This window comes from Populus alba, chromosome 9 (genome assembly GCF_005239225.2).
Source record: "Populus alba chromosome 9, ASM523922v2, whole genome shotgun sequence".
Taxonomy (NCBI): Eukaryota; Viridiplantae; Streptophyta; class Magnoliopsida; order Malpighiales; family Salicaceae; genus Populus; species Populus alba.
In genome coordinates, this window is record NC_133292.1 from 8,503,366 (window position 1) to 8,531,339 (window position 27,974).

The 27,974-nt window shown below is 32.3% G+C and overlaps 3 protein-coding genes and 1 pseudogene across 3 annotated transcripts; all 4 read right to left on the reverse strand.

Moving 5' to 3' along the window:
* Positions 1 to 2,542: 2,542 nt before the first annotated feature.
* Positions 2,543 to 4,328, reverse strand: LOC118059163 (gallate 1-beta-glucosyltransferase 84A24). The gene has a single exon (XM_035072011.2). It carries the CDS (start codon positions 4,237 to 4,239, stop codon positions 2,731 to 2,733), a length of 1,509 nt encoding a protein of 502 aa, XP_034927902.1. The 5' UTR covers positions 4,240 to 4,328; the 3' UTR covers positions 2,543 to 2,730.
* Positions 4,329 to 6,865: 2,537 nt separating this feature from the next.
* Positions 6,866 to 11,025, reverse strand: LOC118059009 (UDP-glycosyltransferase 84B1-like; annotated as a pseudogene).
* An 882-nt stretch (positions 11,026 to 11,907) lies between these two features.
* On the reverse strand, positions 11,908 to 13,732 carry LOC118059162 (gallate 1-beta-glucosyltransferase 84A24). The gene has a single exon (XM_035072010.2). It carries the CDS (start codon positions 13,636 to 13,638, stop codon positions 12,130 to 12,132), a length of 1,509 nt encoding a protein of 502 aa, XP_034927901.1. The 5' UTR covers positions 13,639 to 13,732; the 3' UTR covers positions 11,908 to 12,129.
* Positions 13,733 to 20,520: 6,788 nt separating this feature from the next.
* On the reverse strand, positions 20,521 to 22,461 carry LOC118059165 (gallate 1-beta-glucosyltransferase 84A24-like). Its single transcript, XM_035072013.2, has one exon. The coding sequence runs from the start codon at positions 22,269 to 22,271 to the stop codon at positions 20,796 to 20,798; it is 1,476 nt and encodes a 491-aa protein (XP_034927904.1). The 5' UTR covers positions 22,272 to 22,461; the 3' UTR covers positions 20,521 to 20,795.
* Between the last annotated feature and the right edge of the window lie 5,513 nt (positions 22,462 to 27,974).

The following is a 27,974-nucleotide window of genomic DNA, read 5'->3' on the forward strand; positions in this document are numbered from 1 at the left end:
TCATGAAAGTCCGATAATTAAATAAAAAAAAATTAACATTAACAAACTAAATTAAACAAAAAAATTTATGAAAATAATAATAAAAAAAAATTAACGGGTCAACCCGGAATTAACTGGGTTCACCTGTGAAATCAGGTTAACCCGTGAAACTCGGGATATGTGTCATGAAAATCTAATAACGAAATAGAAAGAAATTTAACATTAACAAACTAAACTAAACGAAAAAAATTAATTAAAAAGAATAAAAAGCAAAAAAAAAAAATCTATTTTAGCTTGTCAAACCAAGTTAACCCTTTAAATCCGGTAAACGTGTCATGAAAGTCTGACAACTAAATAAAAAATTAAACATTAATAAACTAAATTAACAAAAAAATTTTGTTAAAAAAAACAAAGGAAGAAGCGAAAAAAATCACAAAAAACATAAAAAAAAAAAAAAAAACAGCTAAAAAAACTAAGACAACTTAAAAAAAAAAAAAACGCCTAAGGAATCAGTGTTTTATTGTGGAAATGAAAAAATTAATTAAAAAGAAAAAAAATCTGAGTTAACCCATTAAACCTGGAATGCGTGTTATAAAAGTTTGCGATAGAAAAAAAATTTAACATTAATAAAAAAAAATTATTTTTAAAATATCCATTAAAAAAAACAAAGAAAAAATAAAGAAAAAAGAAAAGCAAAAAGTAAAAAAAAAATCTGAAATTAATTGGGTTAACCCTCAAAGCAAGTTAACCCGTCAAATCAGGATTCACGACATGAAAGTTTGATAGGTGCATAGAAAAAAAAAATTGACAGGTTAACCCATAATTAATTTGGTTAAACCTATGAAATCAGAAAAAAAAATCTAGGTTAACCGGTTAAACCCGGAATTCGTGTTATAAAAGTTTGAGATACAAAAAAATTTAACTTTAACAATTTTTTAAAAAATATCAATTAAACAAAAACAAAGAAAAAAAAAACAAAAAGCAAACAGTAATAAAAAAAGACGGAAAAAAAAAAGACAGCTCAAATAAAAAAAAACAATGAAAAATATACTTAAAAAAAAAAAAAAAACAAAAAGGCAAAAAAAAAACGTGAAACCGCAGGGATATTCAATTGCAAGTGCACTAATTCATTCCTTGACTTCTGGTTGTCTATGAAAGATTCTGCACTAGCCAGTATATGCTTTCCAGCACGTCATGCTAAGAAGGGATATTCACCACTCAGCAATACGATATTTGTATTGTTCGGAGTTCTCATCCAATTGAATCCTGATGAGAGAAGCCGAAGCTCCCACAAAATTACAGACCTACAAAAGCAGACAAGAGAATCCATTTCATAGCCAAAAAAAAAGATAGGCTTCCAGTTTCAAATCTGTAAGTGTGGCCATCCTTTGAAGCAGAACGAGAGACCAGTTAAATGGTGCCACTTCAACAGCTACCAGTTATTACAGCTGTTTTGAACATTAGTTCGAGGTCTGCTTCACTCTGCAGAAGACGTGAATAGTGTACATCTAATAGTGTTTTGTGCTGGTGAATGGTTCTGGTCAACTTGTGTGTGTGATTTGTGATTTGCAGGGCAACGCAGAGTACTGTTTTTTATAGAAAACAAAATCATACTTTTTTATATAAATAAATTATATTAAAGTTTATAAATGATAGCTGTGAATTATGCATTCCAAAAACATTAAGGATTGGTTGAGATTGGAATTTTTTTTCATGCTACTCAATATGAAAACTTTGTATTATATATTTGTGTTTGGAATATTGTTTTGTTTTTTCTATTGAAAGATTGTTTTATAATTTTGAAAATACCTAAAATAATTTATTGGAAACTCACATTGACATAGAAATTCTTGCCATTAGTCTAGATTAGAGGGAGAATCAATATATTTCCTTAAGAAAAGACAGAGAGAGATGATGATTAAAATCCCTTTTTTTTTTTGGGTTGGATTAATTTGGTTGCACGATGAGTCTACCTAGATAGCCACAACATAATAATTTTTAAATACAAGAAAATAAAATTTAAAATATTTTATGAATTAAATTATTTTGAAAAACATGCTCGTTTGCTATTTTTTTTCTTTGCTAATAATGTTAATTTAAACACTAGTGAGGAAGAAAAAGATGCATAAATGGTGTATATGTTGTAATACGGTAATGTTTGATATTGTGGTAGAGATTGCTTTTTAAAGTGTTTTTTGTTCAGAAATACATTAAAATAATATATATTTTATTTTTAAAATTTTATTTTTAACATCAGCACATCAAAAAAATTCAAAAATATATAAAAAATAATTTAATAAAAAATCAAATTTAGTGGTATTTGATAGTGGTTGCTTTTCAAAATATTTTTTACTCGAAAATATATTAAAATAATTTATTTTTTTATTTTTTAAAATTTATTATTAATATTATTATATCAAAATCATATAAAAATATAGAAAAAATAACTTTAAAAATATTTTTTTTTTTTAGCAAACACAATACCAGCGGCATTGTCAATCGATACCTTAAAAACAAAAGAAATCAGGTAAAATTGTTACTTTTGAAATTACACTACAACAACTAGTCAACAATACCTTAAAATGATACATATGGCCTTTATATGGCACTTGGCCTTTACAATATGTTATTAATAGCTAATTAAAAGAAGAAAAAAGTAGACAACCACATAACAAGAGTAATTAATTTCATCATACTAACAGTACTGCATTAAAACCAGTTCCACGTTCACAGCACATATAGCAAATCTCCTCATGCCGATGACCCCACCAGTTCAGCCACTTTCTCGTTGGACTTCACCACTACCGACACTGGAAACTCATTAGAACCAATGCACTTCCCAGCAATCTCAGACTCATTCGCTTTTACAATATCGTCCGTAAAATATCGTATATTCCAGTCGGAGGAACCACCCTCAGCCACTGCTGCCTCCGCTGCCTCCTTCCATTTCATTGCATTCTCCTTCATTTCCACTGCCTTAGGTCCCGCTGTGGCCTCCAACAAGCATTTCTCTATCTCATCACGAGTAATCAGTTTGTTCTCTGCTTCTCCGCGGCTCATTCTCACACCAACCTTAAGGATGTCGACCAAATATTTTGCATTAGTTACTTGATCACCCCATTGAGGGAAAGCCACCACTGGCATGCCTGATGTGAGTGCTTCCATAGTAGAGTTCCACCCACAATGTGTTACAAAGCACGCAACTGACGGGTGAGCTAAAACCTTCTCTTGAGGACTCCATTGCACCACCTTGCCCCTGTCTCCTGCTTTCTCCAAGAACCCATCTGGCAGAACAAGGAGGTCATGTCCTGAATCTTTGTGGGGTGGTTTCATAACTAACAAGAAGGAGACGCCCGAATTCAATAACCCATAAGCGATCTCGTTCCATTGGTCTTGCTTCAATTGTACGACACTACCGAAAGACACATAAACAACTGATGAAGGTGGCTTTGTGTCAAGCCATTCGATGCAATCATCTGCCTTCAGCAAGTCTCCATGGACCGTTGTCTTTGGTGCCTTGGGATTTCTGAATAGTGGCCCAATGGCCTTGATGGGGAAGATTTCGGACATGTGCTTGATAAGCTCCGGTTCAAGCGCTTCGAATGTTTCCATCAGGATGCAAAATGGCCTGTCAAGATTTTTGTACTGACCTAAAATAGCCCTCCTCAAGGAAGGATAAGGAGTTGTGGGATGCAAGAAACTAGGCACTTCATCATGTTTTAGGAGAGGCATGCATGGTAATTGGACATCTATCTCGGGGTACTCCTCGTCAGGGAAAGGTACAGTACCGTGATAGAAATGGTAATATGAGGCAAAACAAGCGCAGGATTGAACCCAAAGCATTGCAGAAGGGAGACTTAGACTTGTGGCCACATCTGTAACCCAAGGAATGAAAGGGTTGTTTATGAGGCAACAAACAGGCCGCCCTTGCTCTGCATTTTTCTTGATCATTTGAGGAATTACTTGTTTGCCAACAAGCTCAAGTTGAAGTAAGTATTGATCAAGGTCTTGGTGCCAATCCTCGTCCTCTGCCCATCCATCTTCAAAGAATTCAAACCGGATAAAGCCATCACCAAACGGGGTCAGCTTATCTATGACGCCACTGGCTTTTCTCATCTGTTTGCCAATGGTTTCAGTAGTGGAGAAGGTGACAAGGAAGCCTTTGGAGGCAAGAATTTTTCCAAGTCTAAGTAAAGGATTTACATGGCCTTGGGCTGGGAAAGAAACGAGGAAGAGATGGCCAAGAGACTTGGAAACCATTTTTGTTTTGACAGGCAAAGAGACTGAAGAGATTGATGTACAGGAGAGGACTTGATGAGTTTTGGGAATGAGTGATGAGCATGGAATGAAAGGATGCAGATATATATAGCATTTATAAGGAGCTGCATTCAAAGTTTTTAGTAGTCGATAGATCTGTAAAGACTGTTAGTTGGCCGACGGCCATTTGTATACAATTTTTCCATTATAACTCTTAATTTCCTTGGCTTCTTCGAACAGAAGATGAAATCAAATTTGATTACGCTAATTAATTTACTGTAGCTTTCAATGATTTTGCAGTCATATTAGAGCAAAATGTATAATGTGATTATAGAAGCGTGAAACACATCTATTTGCAATTTGCAAGTCGATTACTATTCTCTTTTTCCGATAATGGAAACCAGTACTGGTCAAGAAAAACACTCAGAAACCCAATACATCGGGCAACCAACAAGTTATACCGATTGAATGATGAAGATTAGTTACTATTGCAAGTGCACTTCATTCCTTGACTTCTGGTTGTCTATGAAAGATTCTGCACTAGTATATGCCTTCCAGCACGTCATGCTAAGAAGGGATATTCACCACTCACCACTCAGCAATACGATATTTGTATCATATATTTGTGTTTAGAATATTTATTGTTTTGTTTTTCTAATGAAAGATAGTTTTATAATTTTGAAAATACCTAAAATAATTTATTGGAAACTCACATTGATATAGAAATTCTTGCCATTAGTCTAGATTAGAGGGAGAATCAATATATTTCCTTAAGAAAAAACAGAGAGAGATGATGATCAAAATCTATTTTTTTTTTTTTTTTGGGTTTGATTAATTTGGTTGCACGATGAGTCTACCTAGCAAGCTACAACATAATAATTCTTAAATACGAGAGAATAAAATTTAAAATATTTATGAACTAAATTGTTTTTTTTTTATTGTTCCATGCTTCGAGAAAAAGAAAAGAATTAAAAAGAAGAAGAAAAAAAGAGCAAGGGAATCTAGCCCTTACCAAAACCCAGGCCAACAACCCCAGAGGTGCGTTTAGCTGGGTTATTACCCATCAAATATAAAACGAGAACAACCCAAGAGGTGTCGTTTAGCCCTTAAATACACATTTTTTACCGCGTTTGTTACTATTTTGAAGAACATCTTATTTGGGTATAAGAATTGAAATGCTGTCACAATCCATTAACTTATTTGCTACGAACTAAACGTTGGCCTGCCTGTGCGATAAAAATATTATTAAAAAACTTTAATATTTATTTTATTTTATTATTTATTTTAAATTAATTTTTTATGTATTTTTTAAATAGTATTGATGTGTTGATATTAAAAATAAATTTTAAAAAAAATATTTTATTTCAATATATTTTTAAATAAAAAATATTTTAAAAAAGCAACGGTTGCTTCACTAATAAATATATTTTAAATCTTTTAAAAATTTGCTAAATAAATAAGTATAAAAATTCTCAAAAAAAAAATCTCATTACTACCTTAGCTAGAAACACAAGATAAGACATTTTATTTTCAATCAATATTAATAATTAGCATATTATTTTTAAAAAGTCCACCTTTTATACTAATATATAATTATTCATTAAAAAAAAAATTAAAAATATTTATAAAAGCCTTCAATTCTTTTCAAAACAAAGATATAATTGAATAACCACTTAAATATTATTTTAATAAATTGATTGAAATATATTTTTTATATAAAAAAGGAAACATCCAAAAACCTGGTACTAATGTCTTTAGTGGCAGAAAGGGAGGTGGGCCATGCACTATCCTCGTACACTATTGAGCGCATAAATAATGGAAACCTGGGCCGCAACCGTTAACGTTGGTGCTGAAAAGTGAAGCACATATAACTCATTAGAAGTGGAGATTAAGGTTTGAATATGAAAATTTACTAAAAAAAATTATAAAAAATAAGGAAAATTAGTTTTTTATAATTAAATTTTATGTATAAATAAATTGTAACCTCAACCATAAAAGTTAAAGAGGTTACATATCTGCTGGTACAGAAAAGTGAAAACTTCTTCATATTTATTTTCAGTGAAAAGAGGTTACTTTTCGTTTTCCAGACGAACAATATCCTGTTACTTTCTTGTCCATCAGTTTAAGGTGGTGTTTGGGACTTGAAATTGCAGCAGCAGCTTTTGATATTGAATGTTTAAAAAATATATTTATTTTGAAAAAATATTAAATTAAAATTCCTTTTATGTTTTTTCAATAATTTTGATAATATAATGATAAAAATTAAAAAAATATATTTTTAAAAAACATATTTGCAATGAACTACTGTTGCAGGCATGAATATTCCATCAATATCAATATATTAAGCATTATTTTATTTTATTTTATTTTAATATCATCTGTTTTCTCACATCCAGACCATGTATATTTCTTCAGTCCGGTTAGAAAAATGATCATTATTAGTGCTAAAAGTAGAGTAACACAGTCTTAAATATGATATGATCTACATTTCATGATTTGAAATTCTTTCCTTGGAATAAATAACAGGTAATTAAACAAAACTTAATAAAAAAACGCAGTAATCCTAGCATTATCCAATCACATTATTGGCCTTCGTTGCCTTGTGTATATTGATGAGGAACCGTGCATTCTACATTGCATGCTTCAATTGAACACAACTCTCAATAATTTCATCTACAAACAACAGAATATTCTTGTCCGATGAACCACCACCGGCAACTGCCTCTCTTGCCGCGATCCTCAATTCCCTTGCGTTGGATTTAAGCTCCACAGACTTTGGTCCGTCCATGATCTCTCTAATACATCTTTCAACTTCCTCGTTGCTAACAATCCCATCTTGATTTGCTCTAAGCCTTAGACCAATGCGAAAAACATCAACAATAAGTTTTGCATTTGTTGGCTGGTCGCTCCACTTGGGGTATGCAATCACCGGCACGCCTGCAGAAATTGTTTCTAACACAGAATTCCATCCACAATGAGTTATAAAACACGCAATAGCTGGGTGGGCTAAAACTTTGGTTTGTGGAGACCATGATACAATCACCCCTTGGTCTTTCGTCTCCTCCAAGAATCCTAATGGCAATTGTCCTGCACCATCAGGTTCTGGTAAGTCTGGTTGCTTAACCACCCAAATAAATGGACTGTTACTGTTCTTCAGGGCTTTTGCTATGCACTCCATTTGTTTTGCTGATAAGACAACAACGCTTCCAAAAGATACGTATATAACTGAAGAAGGGGCTTCCTTGTTTAACCATTCAGTGCAAGTATCTTCTGCTTTCCACATCTCGACACCCCTATCGTGATCTTCATCTTCACCAAGAAGTGATGGAGGAACTAGAGGGCCAATGCCACTACCAGAAAATCAATAAATACAAATGGAAATACCGAGGGAATATTTCCGTCAGTAACTTTCCGAGGGATTTTACCGACGGAAATATTTCCAAGGGATTTTACCGACGGAAATATTCCCTCGGTATGTACCGAGGGAATTGCTGTGGAAAAAAAAAATAAAGCAAAGCAAAAAAAAAAAGATGACGTGTCATTTTTTACCAACGGAATTACCGATGAAATTTTTCCGTCGGTATTTTACAGAGAGCTCTAGAACTGTATATCTTCCAATTGCACTGTTAATTGCTTTACTTTACGGATAAAATCACCGACGGATTGAAAATTCGTCGGCGTGTTTTGGCGGTTTTCTGAAAAAATTCAATTGATTTAAAATTTTCATTTAAATATTACAGACGGAATCACCGACGGATTGAAAAATTATCGGTAATTTTTGGCGGTTTCTGAAAACTTTTTACGAAATTGAAAATTTAAATTAAATATTATCGACGGAATAATTAAAAAATATTAATATTCAATTATCCGTCGGTAATTCGCCCCAATAAAAAACCTGAATCCGCTTATTTCACAAGAGACAGACTCATTTCTTCTTCTTCTACTACTACTACTTCTATTTCTTCTTCTTCTACTACTTCTTCTTCTTCTTCTTCTTCACTATATGTAAAAAAATATCAATATCTATTTCTTTCTCTTCTTTTCTCTTCTCATCTCCTTCTCTTTTCCTCCATGCTCGGGTATGTCTTCTTCTTCTTTCTTCTTTTATCCTCTTAGCTTTTTTAATTAATATGCTTCACGAATGTTTTTTTCCTTAGCTTCACTTGCAAGTATATTAAGGTAAGATCTTTCTTTTTTCTTATTTTTTCATGATTTTTCACTATATTTGTTTTTTATTTAATTTTAATTGATTTTGTTCTTAATAATTGTATAAATGTTGTTGTGAGTGTTTTTTTTTTTTTTTTCATATGAGATCAATTTTTAGTTGATTTATTTATAGGATTTTTAAAATTTTAGCAATTGCAACTTCATTTTTTTCATATGAATTTTTTAGTTGAATTAATTTTTTTGTTTTATTTATTTGTTACAAATTTTTTTGAGTTGATTTTCTTATTCTTTTTTCCAAGCATTTTGAGTATATATTATACAATGTTGATTTATGTTAATTTAATTATTTTATAATTTTATAAAATGATTTTTTTTTAAAATGTTTTTAAATAATTACCGACGGATTTACCGACGGAAATTTCCGTAGGTAAATCCGTTGGTAATAAAAAAAAATTTACCGACGCGTCTGTTCCGCCAGTAAATCTGTCGGTAATATTATTACCGACGGACAAAAAATTACCGATAAAAGATTCACCGACGGAAATTATCCGTCGGTGATTTAGTCGGTAAATTAATTACCGATGGAATATGTGTCTTACGCCGACGGAAAAATTCTGTCGGTAAAACTGTTAAATCTTGTAGAGGGGACTAATAGGGCAGAGATCAGCCATGGACTCAATAGCATCTTTCTCAAGCCCAAAGAATGAGTTCCCAAGAACCCATTTATACCTCTTCATGTTCTGGAACATCTCTGAGAACATTTTAGGCAAGCTACCAAATAGAATTGAAGGAAGAACAAAGGAAGGTAAATCTTCTGTATGCAACAGTGGCAAGCCTGGCAACTCAACACTCATATCAGGATCTGTTAAAGTAGGAAATGAGTTTAGCTTATTGTAAAAGCGATAATAAATGGCATAAAGTGAACATGGCTGTATCCAAAACATGGCACAGGGAATTCCATGATTGATGGCAACATCAGCTACCCACGTAACAAATGGGTTGGTGATGATGCAAGAGAGCTTTTTGTGACCATTACTGGGGAAATGCTCCTTTATAAGGTTTGAGAGATTGATGGTTCCAAATTTGGCTAAACTCTTCTTGTACGATTCGTAATTAGCCATGCGGTCGTAGTTTAGGCTTTGACCATCAGAGAAGAAGCAAACTTGGACTCCAGAGATTGAGATGGGGGAGGAGGTGGGGTTGATGGTGGAAGATTTGAGCATGCGGTGACATGGAGACCTTTATTGACTAAGCGTTTACCTATTCTAAGCATGGGGTTTAAGTGACCCTGAGATGAGAGTGCCACCATTAGCACATGAATTTCTTCTTCTTTGTTTTCCTTCAAGACTTTTCCATGACTTCACAGTTCACACAACGAGCGCGAGAAAGAGAGATGAGGTTAAGGAGGGCAGGCGATGGACAAATCACTGTATATGGAAAAATCACGAAGGACAACTCAGCAAAGTATAGACGCAGGCAATGACGCATGGCATTGTAGGTATCCAGATAGGAGGGGGTTTGGAATTGTTATTAAAAAGTGATTTTTAAAAAATTTGATTTTTTTTTAATTTTAAATTAATATATTTTTAATATTTTTAAATCATTTTAATGTATTAATCTTAAAATTAATTTTTAAAAAATTAAAAAAATTATAAACATGTTTTTTAAATAAAAAATAATTTAAAAGTAATAACAACCATATTCCCAAACACATTTTAAAAACCTAAGAAGATAAAAATGACAAAACTCAAATCAAAGTGTTAGTCGTGTATCAAATCTCAAAAAGAAATTAGAAATAAATAAATAAAAGTGTTAAATGATCATCATGAAAAAAGAGAATAAGAAAAAAATTAAAACGGGTAATCTATTATCGTTGAAAAGTGATTGAGATTGTTATATATTATTTTAAAAATCTCGGTCCACTTTAAGATTCTCAATGCACTTTATTAGTGCTCAATCGTTGTAATAAGAGTTATTTCTTAAAAGAAATAAATTAAAATAATATATATATATATTATATTTTAAAATTTATTTTTAATATTAACACATTAAAATAATTATATAAAAAAATTAAAAAATAATCACATCAATAAATGATCTTTTTAAATTAAAAAGTTATGAGTTCATGGTACATAACTTTATAAAAAAATAAATTATATAAATTATAAAACTTAATCTTTAATAAAAATAAAATTAAAAAATAAAATTAAAATTAAAAAAATAAAGAAAAGATGAAAAAAAATATTATAGTAAATAATAATAGGGAGGAGGGGTACAGTTTATTTGCTAAAATGACAGGCACGTCCCTTCATGGATGGGCCCAAGTATATATGCAGCCCATCAGAAGTAAAACATGGGAAAAACACACAGAAAAAGAACTGTCGACCGGCACACACAACAGCTCCCTATTGCACAGCCACCTGGTTAGGAAGAAGAACCTTTCCTCGCCGGGAACCATCGCCAGCCGCCACAACGCCGCCACCAGTAGCATTGCCACCGCTAGAGAACAGAAGAAGAAGACCAGAAAAACAGAGGGAAGGAGAAAAGATAAGAGAAGAAAGGCAGAAGGAAAATACTGAGAAAGAGGAAAAACAACCAGCAGCGTCCTCCGCCAGTCCCCATCTTCGCCCACCATCAACAACAGCACCACCACTGCAGGTCAGTTTCCACCTCCTTTATTTTCCTCTTCTCCTTCTCTGCGTGCAACCTCCACTGTTCACGTTTCTTAGCAGAAACCGCCCTTACCTTGCATTATTCGTTGTATAACGAACCAAATATCAACCCAATTCACTTCACTTGCGTCCTACAATTACTGTCGTTTGCTCAAAGCTATATATTTTTCTTTCTAGCAGGTGACTGATCATTATACTGGGAGCAACTATCGAGGAGCCCGAAACCCTCGATTCCTTAGAGACGTGCTATGTGTATTGGAATGATGAGTCTCTCTTTTATGTTATTCATTATTAAAATGAAAGCAAGGAAAACAAAATGTCATATCTTTGGCAATAGAATACTCAAGCCAAAAATATGCTTAAATGGCTTATATTGAAACCTTCGATATTGTGCTCCATCTGCATGACTAAGATGTACATATGGGCCACGATTAATGTATATACTCTCTTTGAATATTGTCAGCATTATTAACTAAAAATTCAAATATTTGCCAATATAATTAATTCTAGATCACGTTCAAGAGTTGTGATGTTAAATTCTTAACCATGCATGATCCTTTCTTGAAGACTGAAAAAATCATTGAGACACTATATTTTCAAAACTAGAAAGTTCAGAATTTGTTGTCCTCCTCCCACTTGATAATCTATCACCTACTTTCTTAAAATATCAACCCATACGGTTCTATTTCTTTGAGTTTTGAATACTGCTCGACATTATAAAAATCCTAGATATAATGAAATTTATACTCAAATCATAATTAAGACAGTCATAAATATAATAAAAACTAAAAATATTACAACAATTTTAATTTTCAACAACCATTACAAGCAATTCAAACGAATAAGATTTTAGCAAATTATAAATAGGAAAGTACAGAAATTCGATAACAACCATACATACGGCCTTTATATGGCATTTAGCCTTTACTGTATATTATTAATATCTAATTAAAAGAAGTAAAAAGTAGACAAGTACATAACAAGAGTAATTTCATCATACTAACAGTACTGGATTAAACCCGTTCCATATTCACTGCATATATAGCAAATCTCCTCATGCCGATGACCCCACCAGTTCAACCACTTTCTCAATGGACTTCACCACTACCGACACTGGAAACTCATTAGAACCATTGCACTTCCCAGCAATCTCGGACTCATTCGCTTTTACAATATCGTCCGTAAAATGTCGTATATTCCAGTCGGAGGAACCACCCTCAGCCACTGCTGCCTCCGCTGCCTCCTTCCATTTCATTGCATTCTCCTTCATTTCCACTGCCTTAGGTCCCGCTGTGGCCTCCGACAAGCATTTCTCTATCTCATCACGAGTAATCAGTTTGTTCTCCGCTTCTCCGCGGCTCATTCTCACACCAACCTTAAGGATGTCGACCAGATATTTTGCATTAGTTACTTGATCACCCCATTGAGGGAAAGCCACCACTGGCATGCCTGATGTGAGTGCTTCCATAGTAGAGTTCCACCCACAATGTGTTACAAAGCACGCAACTGATGGGTGAGCTAAAACCTTCTCTTGAGGACTCCACTGCACCACCTTGCCCCTGTCTCCTGCTTTCTCCAAGAACCCATCTGGCAGAACAAGGAGGTCATGTCCTGCATCTTTGAGGGGTGGTTTCATAGCTAACAAGAAGGAGACGCCCGAATTCAATAACCCATAAGCGATCTCGTTCCATTGGTCTTGCTTCAATTGTACGACACTACCGAAAGACACATAAACAACTGATGAAGGTGGCTTTGTGTCAAGCCATTCGATGCAATCATCTGCCTTCAGCAAGTCTCCATGCACCGTTGTCTCTGGTGCCTTGGGATTTCTGAATAGTGGCCCAACGGCCTTGATGGGGAAGATTTCAGACATGTGCTTGATAAGATCTGGTTCAAGCTCTTCGAATGTTTCCATCAGGATGCAAAATGGTTTGTCAAGATTTTTGTACTGACCTAAAATAGCCCTCCTCAAGAAAGGATAAGGAGTTGTGGGATGCAAGAAACTAGGCACTTCATCATGTTTTAGGAGAGGCATGCATGGTAACTGGACATCTATCTCGGGGTGCTCCTCCTCAGGGAAAGGTACAGTACCGTGATAGTAATGGTAATATGAGGCAAAACAAGCGCAGGATTGAACCCAAAGCATTGCAGAAGGGAGACCTAGAGTTGTGGCCACATCTGTAACCCAAGGAATGAAAGGGTTGTTTATGAGGCAACAAACAGGCCGTCCTTGCTCTGCATTTTTCTTGATCATTTGAGGAATTACTTGTTTGCCAACAAGCTCAAGTTGAAGTAAGTATTGATCAAGGTCTTGGTGCCTATCCTCGTCCTCTGTCCATCCATCTTCAAAGAATTCAAACCGGATAAAGCCATCACCAAACGGGGTCAGCTTATCTATGACGCCACTGGCTTTTCTCATCTGTTTGCCAATGGTTTCAGTAGTGGAGAAGGTGACAAGGAAGCCTTTGGAGGCAAGAATTTTTCCAAGTCTAAGTAAAGGATTTACATGGCCTTGGGCTGGGAAAGAAACAAGGAAGAGATGGCCAAGAGACTTGGAAACCATTTTTGTTTTGACAGGCAAAGAGACAGGAGAGATTGATGTACAGGAGAGGACTTGATGAGTTTTGGGAATGAGGGATGAGCATGGAATGAAAGGATGCGGATATATATAGCATTTATAAGGAGCTACATTCAAAGTTTTTAGTAGTAGATAGATCTATAGAGACTGTTAGTTGGCTGACGGCCATTTGTATACAATTTTTCCATTATAACTCTTTCCTTTGCTTCTTTGAACAAAAGATGAAATCAAATTTGATTACGCTAATTAATTGACTGTAGCTTTCAATGATTTTGCAGTCATATTAGAGCAAAATGTATAATGTGATTATAGAAGCGAGAAACACATCTATTTGCACTTTTGGATGTCGATTACTATTCTCTTTTTCCGATCATGGAAATCGGTAGTTAAGGCATGTTTGAAAATCTTTGGAAAACACTCAGAAACCCAATACATCGGGTAACCAACAACTTATACCGATTGAATGATGAAGATTAGTTACCTGTGCAAGTGCATTTCATTCCTTGATTTCTGGTTATTCTTCTTTAATAAGATTAGAAAAGCATTATAGTGGACAAAAAACCAACTTAACCGTATAATACAAGAACAAATTGCAGAGAATTATGCAGATGAAACTGAATTAAACAAAAAAAAAAACGATTTTATATGTATAATAATAAATTGTGAGTCAATGAATTTGACTTTCCATTTACAGACACGGTGCGCTCTTAAAAAAAAAGTACATCTTCAGTTTTGATTGACCCTACTGTAAATAATATTCTTTGTAATATTAGTTTTATATCTAGTTCGTCAGAAGTTCGAAAAGCGATCGATGGGGATGCCTTAATGATGGTTCGGGAGAATTAATAAATAGCTTCCTGGATTCTACACTAGCATATGCTTTCCAGCACGTCATGTTAAGAAGGATATTCAGTTGCTGCTTACGTTCAAATAGTGACATATTGAACGGCATATTGTTTTTTAAAAAAATATATTAAAATAGCAGTGTATTAAATTAATTTTTGTTGATTATGAAAAAATTCATGATTATAGACAGGAAAACATGATAACCTCATTTAACCTATATAAAAACAAATCAAGAAGATCAATATGATAAATCAAATATTGAAAGCCAAAAAAAGTACAAAATCTAAAAAAAGAAGGTAAAAAAAGCATGCAACTCAAGAAAATAAACCAGTGAATACAAGTAATCTAAAACAATGTTTGGTTCCAATAGACAAAATTGATCAGATTCCCATAAAAGTTTCACCATGTGATAAGGGTCTTGAAGAAATTCGAGTTAAATTCCTTCCCTCTCGACCACTTCAAAAAGAAACCTTCGTTGTCATTAATCATAAATAAAGATTGTTATTGAGGTGGCCTGCGCTCGATGAATAGCCTCCTTTTCTTTTGGGGGCAAGCCAAATGATTAATTCATTGAAACAAGGAGCGAAAAGGCACTCAAGCGGAAAGAAAAGCATCCTGATGAGAGAAGACGAAGCTCCCACAAAATTACAAGCCTTCAAAAGCAGACAAAAGAAATCATTTCAGACCAAAAAAATGTATGCTTCCAGTTTCAAATCTGTAAGTCAGTCAATCCTTTGAAGCAGAGCTCGAGACCGGTTAAATGGTGTCACTTCAACAGCTACCAGTTATTCCAGCTCTTTTGACCATTAGTTCTAGGTCTGCTTCACGCTGCAGAAGACGTCAATTGTATGCAATTTTTCGTCTGATCTCGTAAATAATACATCTCCTTTGTGCAGTACTTTAACTTTGACTATATATACATGTGCTTTCCAGCACGTCATGTTCGAAAAACGAAATTGTTTTGGGTTTGATGGGTGGATGAGAAAACATACCCATCACCACTCTTTCTTTCTTTTTCTTTTTTCTTTTTTTATCAAGAACGACGGGGCTAAAGCCTAACGCATAAAATTACAATTTACAAGCAACACAAGCAAGGTAACATATATTCCATGAGTATCTTCAACGAACGAGTTTGAAAACATCCCATGATAGTCTTGTAATTATGGTGATGAATCTGTGGGCATGCAAATGAACAGATAGAGTAATGGTAGAGCAATTCAATTTAGTTGGTGAACATTGTTTAAAGTCCCGAATTTGAAGGACAGATAGTACTAAGAAAAACACTAGTTTCTCTTTACAATCAACGTGTTTTGTTGAAGATGATATATTTGCTAGTATTGAGTTTGTGATTGTAGGAGAGTGCCAATCAAATCAATGGAGGGTGATGGATGATGAATATCACCAATGGTTGATCATTTTAAAAAAATTAAAATAGTTCGTTATTTTAATTAAAAAAAATTAAACTTTGTTTTACTCAAAATCAACTCAGATTTTTTATCAAGTCAGATCAAGTTATTTTTTCAAAAATCATATTATATAATAAATAACAAATAACATCCTATTAATTATTTAATTTTCAGATCTATAAAAAAAAAAAAAAAAAAAGTACAGATACAACGAAAAAGGACAAAATGAAACTCATAATTTACTCAAAATCAACACAAGCAAGGTAACATGCATCCCGTGAATATCTTCAACGATCAAGTTTGAAAACATCCCATTATAGTCTTGTAATTATGGTGATGAATACGGGCACGCAAATGAACAGGTAATGGTAGAGCAATTCAATTTAGTTGGTGAACATTCTTTAAAGTCCCGAATTTGAAGGGCAGGTAGTCCTAAGATAAACACTAGTTTCTCTTTACAATCACCGCATTTTGTTGCAGATGATTTGCTAGTATTGAGGTTGTGATTGTAGGAGAGTGCCAATTAAATCAGTGGAGGGTGATGCATGATGAATACCAACAATGGTTGATCATTTAAAAAAATATAGTTTTATCTTGATAAAAAAAAAAATATGAAGAGAATAAAAGCTGAGTTTTTATTTGATTTACCCAAAATCATTCTAAATTTTTTTATCAGATCAGATAAAGTTATTATGGTATACAATAAGTAATTAATGATATCTTATTAATTATTTTTCAGATCTACATTAAAAAATATATAGATATAAAAAAAAATCATAACTTTCTAAAAGTGATAAAAAATATATTTATCTAGAATTTCTCTTTCATACTTATATCTATTTAAAAATATATTTAAAAAATAACTAATAAAATATCACTAATTAATTCATAAACACCTAGAAATTATTTCTAGAGTATTCCTTTTCTATTTTTTTTAACACGAATCTATTTAAACTCTATACCAGCCTATTCTTAAATTAACATGTTTTTATAATAAATAACAAAACACAATTTTGAAATTGCGTTGGCCTTCTTGTCATATCTTCGAAGTTTGGTAAATGTCCTCTCTCATTCTTTACTTTTTCAAATACATCATTAACTTTCATCCAACAAAAAAATAATTTTTTTATTTTGTTATATTAATACATCAAAATTATAAAAAAATATTAATGATATATTTTAAAATTAAAAATATCTTTAAAATACAATAAAAGACAAAAATAAAAGTTATTCCAATCACACCCGAAATGATTGAAACAACCTTGGATTGGATGTCCGTAACCATAGAATGCTTGCACCTGGTGTATTTTTGTCACCTCTTGGCTATTGCACTTGAACAGCGTGCACCTAATAGTGTTTTTGTGCTCGTGGGGTCGGGTGATTTGTAACTAATATCCATGTAACGCGTCGAAAACAGCTGTCTTTGCATCGGTGTGTTTTTGAAGAAATAATACATGTTATTTTTAAAATATTTTTTATTTTAAAAAATTATTTTTAATACAAACATATTAAAATAATAATAAAAATTTAAATAAAAACAAATCTTTAAATTTTCATGAAATATAATTTGTATGACGTTTCTAACAGCTCATTAAGTTACAATGCATTTGATTGGATTCTCTTACTTCAGTCGCATGTCTTAAAAGCATTTTAAATAACAAAAAAATTATTTTTCAAAGAAAACTTATTGATATGGTTTTTTAATAATGTGAATATAATTTTATTTATACACACACATATATTCTAATAAAAAAAATTAAATTAACAATTCATTTATATTTTAATATTGATACTTTTAATAAGAAAACCTATTGAATAATATATTTTAATATTTTTGATAGAAATGGAAGGCTTCATTTTCTTCAACATAAAAGTAACTTTTTATTTAGCTCTTTCATTGAAGCCATAAAATAAAAAAGAAAAGCTAAAAACTTACTTTTGACTACTCTCTCATTAAAAATACCCTTACAAGCCACCTTCCTTTTCGCCAGTCATTTTCACCTGCCATTATATGTGTATGAACATTTAACTTTTTACCACAATTATTCAAGGTGATGAAAGTTAAATATGAGTTATTGAGTTTAAATCTTATTTTGTTAATTTATCATTGATAAAAAAAAAAAAACCAATGAAAAGAACAAAAAAAAAAGTCTTCAAATCTAGGCTTCAAGTACCCCAGCCATCTCCAAATAACATCGTGTAATTTAAGGCAAGCTTCTGTGTTATGATGTTAACATATCTATGTCAACATATTTATGGATGTCACAACTAACATATTATCATATCAATAGATATATCATGTTATTGTGTTGATATAATGTTATTAACATTACACAATCATCTATATAACAATTGATATAGTGATTTATCACTACCATGATATTTATATTTACTAACGGTATTTGTACTATCATTCCATTGGTAATTAATTTACCAATGAAATTATCGATGGAAATGTTATGTCGATAAATCCTTCATTGGTATTTTTTTGTCTGTCGGTAAGTCTATTGGTAATAAAAAAATTATTTTACCGATGGAAAAAAGCATGAAAAAAAAATATATTTGCTTCATTTCATCGGTATTTTCTCGGCATGTCCATATATAATTCCGTCGGTAATTATTTAAAAATATTTTAAAAAATCTATTTTACAAAACTATAAAATAATTAAATTAATATAATTCAACACTCTATAATACTCAAAACACTTCAAAAAAAAAAAAGAAAAAAATCAACTCAAACAAATTTGCAACAAATAAATAACAAAAAAAATAAATTCAACTAAAAAAATTCATATGAAAAAAATAAAGTTGCAATTGCTCAAAATTTAAAAATCCTATAAATAAATCAATTAAAATTGATCTCATAAGGAATAAAAAAAATCCTACAACAACATGCATACAATTATTAAGGAAAACAAATAAAAAAAATAAAAAAAAACAAATATAGTGAAAAAAAAAAACACGAAAAAAGAAGAAATTTTTTTTTATCTTAATGTAAAAATCATAAAGTATATTAATTAAAAAAAAAACTAAAAAGAAAAAAAAGGAGAAAAATACATACTTGAGCATGGAGGAGAAAAGAAGGAGTTGAGGAGAGAAGAGAAGAGAAAAAAAATAAATATTGATATTTTTTACATATAGAAAAGAAGAAGAAGAAGAAGAAAGGAGCCTTGTTTGTTTTGAAATTGAGGATTCCACACTTTTTATTGAGGTGTGTTTACTAACGATTTTCAGACGAATAATTAAATATTAATATTTTTAATCAAAAAATTTTAGAAACCGTCAAATATCACCATCGATGATTTTATCTTAAATATTTAATTTAAAATTTTAATTTAATCAAAATTTTTTAGAAACCCGTCAAATAACATTGACGACCTTTTAATCCATTAGTTATTTAGTTTTTAAAAAACAACAATTAACAGTGCAATTGAGGGGTGAACAGTTCCAGAGCTCTCTGGAAAATACCAATGGTATTTTTCGTTGATGATTCCGTTTGTAATTGATATGATAAACAATGTTAACATTTTACTAACGAAATTACTAACGGATTGTACCGATGGAATAAATTCCATCAATAATTTCATTGGTAAAAATGACTCGTCATTGGTTTTTTTGCTTTGTTTAAATTTTGTGTATTTTTTAATATGGTGATATCAACAATAAATTTAAAAAATATATATTATTTTAATATATTTTCAAATAAAAAAATACTTAAAAAAATAACTACAACTCTACAGGTTTGAAAACATGTGAAAACAATATGGATACAATTCTCAAAACAAAAAATAAATCTCATTCCTACTTAAGCTAGAACAACAAGATAAGACATTTTATTTTTAATTAATATTAATTAGTATATTATATTTAAAAAATCCACCTATTAAACTAATATATAATTAATCATAAAATAATTAATAATATTTATAAAAAAACTTTAATTTTCTTAAAAACAATAATATAAGTGAATAAATATTTAAATATCATTCTATAAGATGATTCAATATATATATATATATATAAAACATCCAAAAACCTGGGAACAATGTCTTTAGTGGCAGAAAGGGAGGGGCGCCATGCACTATCCTCGTACACTATTCAGCGCATCAATAATGGAAACCAGGTCCGAAACCATTAATGTTGGTGCTGAAAAGGGAAACACATGCGAAAGAGGTTTCCGTTTCCGTTGGTAGTGAAAACGTTTTCGATTTGTGGGCTCCATAGAAAGGACATTTATTTTCAGTGAAAAATATTACTTTCGTTATTAAATTAAAGTTTTTTCCAATAATTTTAATAAATTAATGTTAAATATATATATATATATATATAATAATTTAACATATTTTCAAATAAAAAATATTTTTAAACATCATATTATATAACAATACATGATCCTGGATTGAAGACCGAAAAATCCTTGAGACACTAATTTTTCAAAACTAGAAGGTTCGGAATTTGTTGTCCTCCACCAACTTGATGATCTATCATTTATACTTTCTTAAAAAATAAACATATACCTTTGTATTTCTTTGAGTTTTGATTACTACTCGACATTATAAAGATCCTAGATATAATAAAATTTATATATACCCAAATCATAAGACAATCATGAATATAATAAAAACTAAAAATATTACAACAATTTTAATTATCAACAGCCATCACAAGCAATTCAAACCAATAAGATTTTAGCAAATTATAAATAGGAAAGTACAGAAATTCGATAACAACCATACATATGGCCTTTATATGGCATTTGGCCTTTACTGTATATTATTAATAGCTAATTAAAAGAAGGAAAACGTAGACAAGTACATAACAAGAGTAATTTCATCATACTAACACTGGATTAAACCAGTTCCATATTCACTGCATATATAGCAAATCTCCTCATGCCGATGACCCCACCAGTTCAACCACTTTCTCGTTCGAACCAATACACTTTCTAGCAATCTCAGACTCATTCGCTTTTACAATATCGTCAGTAAAATATCGTATATTCCAGTCGGAGGAACCACCCTCAGCCACTGCTGCCTCCGCTGCCTCCTTCCATTTCATTGCATTCTCCTTCATTTCCACTGCCTTAGGTCCCGCTGTGGCCTCCGACAAGCATTTCTCTATCTCATCACGAGTAATCAGTTTGTTCTCCGCTTGTCCGCGGCTCATTCTCACACCAACCTTAAAGATGTCGACCAGATATTTTGCATTAGTTACTTGATCACCCCATTGAGGGAAAGCCACCACTGGCATGCCTGATGTGAGTGCTTCCATAGTAGAGTTCCACCCACAATGTGTTACAAAGCACGCAACTGACGGGTGAGCTAAAACCTTCTCTTGAGGACTCCATTGCACCACCTTGCCCCTGTCTCCTGCTTTCTTCGAGAACCCATCTGGCAGAACAGGGAGGTCATGTCCTGCATCTTTGTGGGGTGCTATCATAGCTAACAAGAAGGAGACGCCCGAATTCAATAACCCATAAGCGATCTCGTTCCATTGGTCTTGCTTCAATTGCACGAGACTACCGAAAGACACATAAACAACTGATGAAGGTGGCTTTGTGTCAAGCCATTCGATGCAATCATCTGCCTTCAGCAAGTCTCCATGGACCGTTGTCTGTGGTGCCTTGGGATTTCTGAATAGTGGCCCAACGGCCTTGATGGGGAAGATTTCGGACATGTGCTTGATAAGATCTGGTTCAAGCTCTTCGAATGTTTCCATCAGGATGCAAAATTGCTTGTCAAGATTTTTGTACTGATCTAAAATAGCCCTCCTCAAGGAAGGATAAGGAGTTGTAGGATATACGATACCAGGCACTTCATCATGTTTTAGGAGAGGCATGCATGGTAACTGGACATCTATCTCGGGGTGCTCCTCATCAGGGAAAGGTACAGTACCGTGATAGTAATGGTAATATGAGGCAAAACTAGCGCAGGATTGAATCCAAAGCATTGCAGAAGGGAGACCTAGAGTTGTGGCCACATCTGTAACCCAAGGAATGAAAGGGTTGTGCACGAGGCAAGAAACAGGCCGCCCTTGCTCTGCATTTTTCTTGATCATTTGAGGAATTACTTGTTTACCAACAAGCTCAAGTTGAAGTAAGTATTGATTAAGGTCTTGGTGCCAATCCTCGTCGTCTCCCCATCCATCTTCAAAGAATTCAAACCGGATAAAGCCATCACCGAACGGGGTCAGCTTATCTATGACGCCACTGGCTTTTCTCATCTGTTTGCCAATGGTTTCAGTAGTGGAGAAGGTGACAAGGAAGCCTTTGGAGGCAAGAATTTTTCCAAGTCTAAGTAAAGGATTTACATGGCCTTGGGCTGGGAAAGAAACAAGGAAGAGATGGCCAAGAGACTTGGAAACCATTTTTGTTTTGACAGGCAAAGAGACAGAAGAGATTGATGTACAGGAGAGGACTTGATGAGTTTTGGGAATGGGTGATGATGAGCATGGAATGAAAGGATGCAGATATATATAGCATTTATAAGGAGCTACATTCGAAGTTTTTAGTAGTAGATAGATCTATAGAGACTGTTAGTTGGCTGACACATCTATTTGCAATTTTATATTAGTTTGGGAATGAGTGATTATTATTCTCTTTTTCCGATCATGGAAATCAGTAGTTAAGGCATGTTTGAAAATCTTTTGAAAACACTCAGAAACCCAATACATCGGGTAACCAACAACTTATACCGATTGAATGATGAAGATTAGTTACCTGTGCAAGTGCATTTCATTCCTTGATTTCTGGTTATCTATGAAAGATTTCTGGTTATTCTTCTTTAATAAGATTAGAAAAGCATTATAGTGGACAAAAACCAACTTAACCGTATAATACAAGAACAAATTGCAGAGAATTATGCAGATGAAAACTGAATTAAACAAAAAAAAACGATTGTAGATGTATATAATATTAATAATAAATTGTGAGTCAATGAATTTGACTTTCCATTTACAGACACGGTGCGCTTTTAAACAGAAAAAAAGTACATCGTCAGTTTTGATTGACTCTACATTAATTAATATTCTTTGTAATATTAGTTTTATATCTAGTTCGTCAGAAGTTCGAGAAACGATAGGTTTGGATGCTTCCTGGATTCTTCGTGTCTGTTTGCTTCCTGGATTCTATACTAGCATATGCTCCAGCACGTCATGTTCGAAAAACGAAATTGTTTTGGATGGATAAGAAAACATACCCATCGCCACTCTTTCTTTCCTTTTTCTTTTTGTTTTTTATCATGAACGACGGGGCTAATGCCTAAAACATAAAATTACAATTTACAAGCAACACAAGCAAGGTAACATATATCCCATGAGTATCTTCAACGATCGAGTTTCAAAACATCCCATGATAGTCTTGTAATTATGGTGATGAATCTGTGGGCATGCAAATAAACAGATAGAGTAATGGTAGAGCAATTCAATTTAGTTGGTGAACATTGTTTCAAGTCCCGAATTTGAAGGACAGGTAGTCCTAAGATAAACACTAGTTTCTCTTTACAATCACCGCATTTTGTTGCAGATGATTTGCTAGCTAGAATTGAGGTTGTGATTGTAGGAGAGTGCCAATTAAATCAATGGTGGGTGATGGATGATGAATATCAACAATGGTTGGTCATTTTTAAAAAATAGTTTTATTTTGAAAATAAAAAATCAAGAGATTAAAGGCTGAGTTTTTATTTGATTTACTCAAATCAATCCAAATTTTTTTATCAGGTCATGTCAAGTTATTTATAAAAAAATTCATCGTATTCAATAAATAACTAATAACATCCTATTAATTATTTTTCAGATCCGTATTAATAAAAATACAGATACAATAAAAAACAAAATAAAAACTTATAATTTATCAAAAGTGATAAAAAATATATTCATAAAGAATTTCTCTCTCTTACTTATATCTATTTAAAAAAACACTCAAAAAATAACTAATAAACATTACTAATTAATTCATAAACACCTAGAATTTCTAGAGTTTCCCTTTTCTATTTTTTTTAACAGGAATCTATTTATACTCTATATCGGACTATTCTTAAATTAACTTGTTTTTATATTAGTCACGAAACACATTTTGAAATTGCGTTGTCCTTCATGTCATGTCTTCGAAGTTTGGTAAATGTTGCTCTCATTCATTACTTTTCAAACACGTCATTGACTCTCATCCACCAAAAAAATAGTTTTTTCAAAGTTTTTTTTTTATATATATTAATATATCAAAATTATATATATAAAAAATATTAATGATATACCTTAAAATTAAAAAAAAATTAAAGCTATTCCAATCACACCAGAAATGATTGAAACAATCTACAGGCAGAACACCAGAAATTTAGGAATTTTTTTAACAATATTTTATTTTAAACATCTTAATTAATTGAATATGTGTAAATTAATTTGTATACTTGTATTAATAAAAAATAAAATAAAATAAAATGCAGTCACAAAACTTTTAACTTATTTGCTACGAACAAAACGTGGTCCTGGATTACTGATTGCTGGTGGGAAACCATTAATGTTTGGTGCTGAAAAGTGAAACACATGCAAAGAGGTTTCCGTTTCCGTCGGTAGTGAAACAGTGAAAACATTTTCAATTTGTGGGCTCCATAGAAAGGACATTTATTTTCAGTGAAAAATATTACTTTCGTTATTAAATTAAAGTTTTTTTTCAATAATTTTGATAAATTAATGTTAAAATATAGATATAAAAATAATAATTTTAAATATTTTCAAATAAAAAATATTTTTTAAAAATCAGATTATATAACAATACCAAGAACTGGACTAGATTAAGCCATAAAAGATTAAAAAAACACATAATTTCATAGAAAAAGGGAGTTCAACTCATTTTCTTTGCTTTAGAGAATTAACTAGCGTTGCAGGCATGAATTATTCCATCAGTATCAATATATTAAGCATTATTTTATTTTATTTTAATAGCATCGGTTTTCCCACATCCAGGCCACGTATATTTCTCCGGTCCGGTTAGAAAAATTGTTAATCATCATCATGAAGAAAGAGAATAAGAAAAAATTAAAAGTGGTAATCATTTTCGTTGAAAAGATATTCATTTTTTTTTTTAATTGGTCGAGTAGTCTCACACTCTCACTCTTATTATTTTGATACCTTTTTTTTTTTAACAGCACCACAAGTCGGATGATCCATTTTCATTAATAAGAGATTCTGATTGGTATATTTTATTTTAAAAAATCTCGGTACACTTTATTATACTTGATACGGTAATAAAGATTTTTTTTTTAAATCATATTTTAAAAAATAAATTAAAAATAATATATATTTGTTTATTTTTATTATTATCCCATCAAAACAATTCATAAAAAATACAGCTAGATTGCGTAATTAAATGATATTGTTAAATTAAAGAGTGAGGAATTGATGCTAGTATAATCTCAGAAAAAATAAATTATAAAATTTAATTTTTAATAAATTTAAATTTTTTAAAAAAATTATTGCATAAATAAGATTATTGGAGGAGGGGTATTTTTTTTTTTTTTTTTGCTAACATGACAGGTGGCGTCCCTCCCTGGATGGGCTCAAGTATTGCCCCTTTTATTCCACACAAAAAAAAAAAAAAAAAAAATGCGGTCAAGGGAAAACCACCCAGAAAGAGAGTAGTATAGCTACCGGTCCCAAACTCTCGGCGGACGGTGATTTCAACACTCAACCCAAGTAAACAGAGCAAGGCCAGCTTTCTTTGATGAATGTTGAGCTCTAACAGCTCTAATTTCTTATAATTATATAGTGAAAAAAGACTTTTTTTCTATATATATATAAACTCAAAGTTTGAGCATTCTGTTGCTAAACCTTGCTATTAATTATTTTATATTCATTATAGTTATTTAATTTAGGCTTCCACGCCACTAGAATGATCACAGCTTGCACAGTAATAGCCGTGCTTGTAGAATTAAAAGATTTTCCGGTTACAAATTATTTTGAAGGTTTTATTTGTTAAATGTCATCTTATTTTTTTTTATTATGGTAATTAAATTAAATTAGATATTTTAAAAATAAAAGTTTTATTTTCAAATATCATTAAATATTTGTTAAATATTCGATACTAAAAACTAAAGTAAAAAAGACGGTCAATTTTTAAAACTGATATATGATTTTGGTAGAAATATAATTGAATTAATTCTTAAAATTAAAATTACAACTGAAGATTTGATTGAACAAATAAAAAATAAAAATTTGATTTTGAAAATTAACATATTTTAGCGTTATTTTTTTTTAAATGAAACATTGTTTTATGCATTGTTTATAAAAAGGTCTAAAATAATGTTGTTTTGAACGGTATTAGCTGTCTTCTTCTTCCCTTACTAGCAAAGGTGAGGAAAGAAGAGTTTTCTTCCCCTCCTTTGCAGCGTCCGTTTACCTCACTCCCTCTCTCTCCCAAAAACCTAAAACCCAAACACAACCCATACCCGCTTATGGTTTACCACCATGATGAAAAAGCCAAGAGAAAGATGCCCTGCAGGCAACTTTTGGGGCGGTTGTATAGAGGTTGTCCCAGCCATCCTATCCTTACACCATGACTGGATAGGGGTAGTAGCTTCCCTTATAAATATCAGGGGAGAGAGAGGAGCAGGGGACGGCAAAAAAATACGAGTTAAATTATAGAGAGAGAAAGAAAAAGAAGAACAAAAGAGAGAAATAAACAAGGATACTTGAGAACAAAACAAGAAGAGACAACGGGGAAAGAACCAAAAAAAAAAGAAGGGACAAAAACTAGAGAAGAGGAAGAAAACAAAGACAGAGAAGAGTTACAACAGAAATAAAACGAGGGAAAAACACACAGAAGAAGAACCGTCGACCGGCGCAACAGTTCCCCATTGCACAACCACCTCGTTTGAAAGAAGAACCGTTCCTCGCTGCAAACCATCACCAGCCGCCACCAGCAGCGCCGCCACCGCTAGAGAACAAATGGAGAAGAATAGAAAAATAGAGGGAGGGAGAAGAGATTGCAAACGAAAGGCAGAAGGAAAATACAGAGAAAAAGGAAAAACAAACAGCAGCGTCCTTCGCAAACCACAACCAATTCTCCTATTCTTCCACCGTCAACAACAACACCGTTACCGCTGATCAACTTTCACCTCCTTTATTTTCCTCTTCTCTTTCTCTGCGGACAACCTCCACTGTTCATGTTTCCGAGCAGAAACCGCCCTTAACTTGCTTTTTTTGCTGTATAACGAACCAAATATCAACCCATTTCACTTCACTTGCCTCCTATAATTACCGTCGCTTGCTCACAGCTATATATTATGCTTTCTAGCTGTTGCCTGATCATTATACTGGGAGCAACTATCGAGGAGCTTGACACCCTCGATCCCCCACCACCTTTTTTCATTGCGCGCGTTTTTGCGCCATCGCATGCATGCACGCATTCCTTCGTGCTTAGTTGCTTACACACACACCCCCTTGCTCACAAATGATTAATTAATCCTATGCTTAATTGTGTTTCTATTGAATGAAACTTGTATATGCTTGACGTTCATGATTAATTTATAAACGAAGCTTTTCCCTAGGTTTTGTTGATGATTATCAATAAACAAGAATGATTAGTATACAATAAACAGTACCCAACAGCAATTAGAGCGCACGATTTACATATGCAGTTCTTTGACCATTGACCAAATAATTAGCCTTCATAACTAATATTGTATTATGCTCGTACTATGTCCTATCAAGTTAATCGATCAAAATAGTTGGAGTTAAGTTCGACGATTATATTTTATCATATGAAAATAAATTTAAATTTTTAGATGAAGATAAGAACGAGTGGGTAGGTAGCATTCATAATATATAGTTAATGCTGATACAGCAGATGGTGATGTTGCAAATTACAGGACTAGCAAAGGTGGTAGAGATGACAGACTACAGAGGTGTTGAGGATAATTCTAGTTCGATTGGAGGCAGTAAAAGTGAAAATAATGATGGTTAAAAAAAAGGGAGGGTTACTGGGAGATTAAAATGTGGTGGTACAACATAGGTGACTCGTAACAAGATATATATCCTTCCCCTTTTAATTTAAAATCTAATTACGATAATTACTGA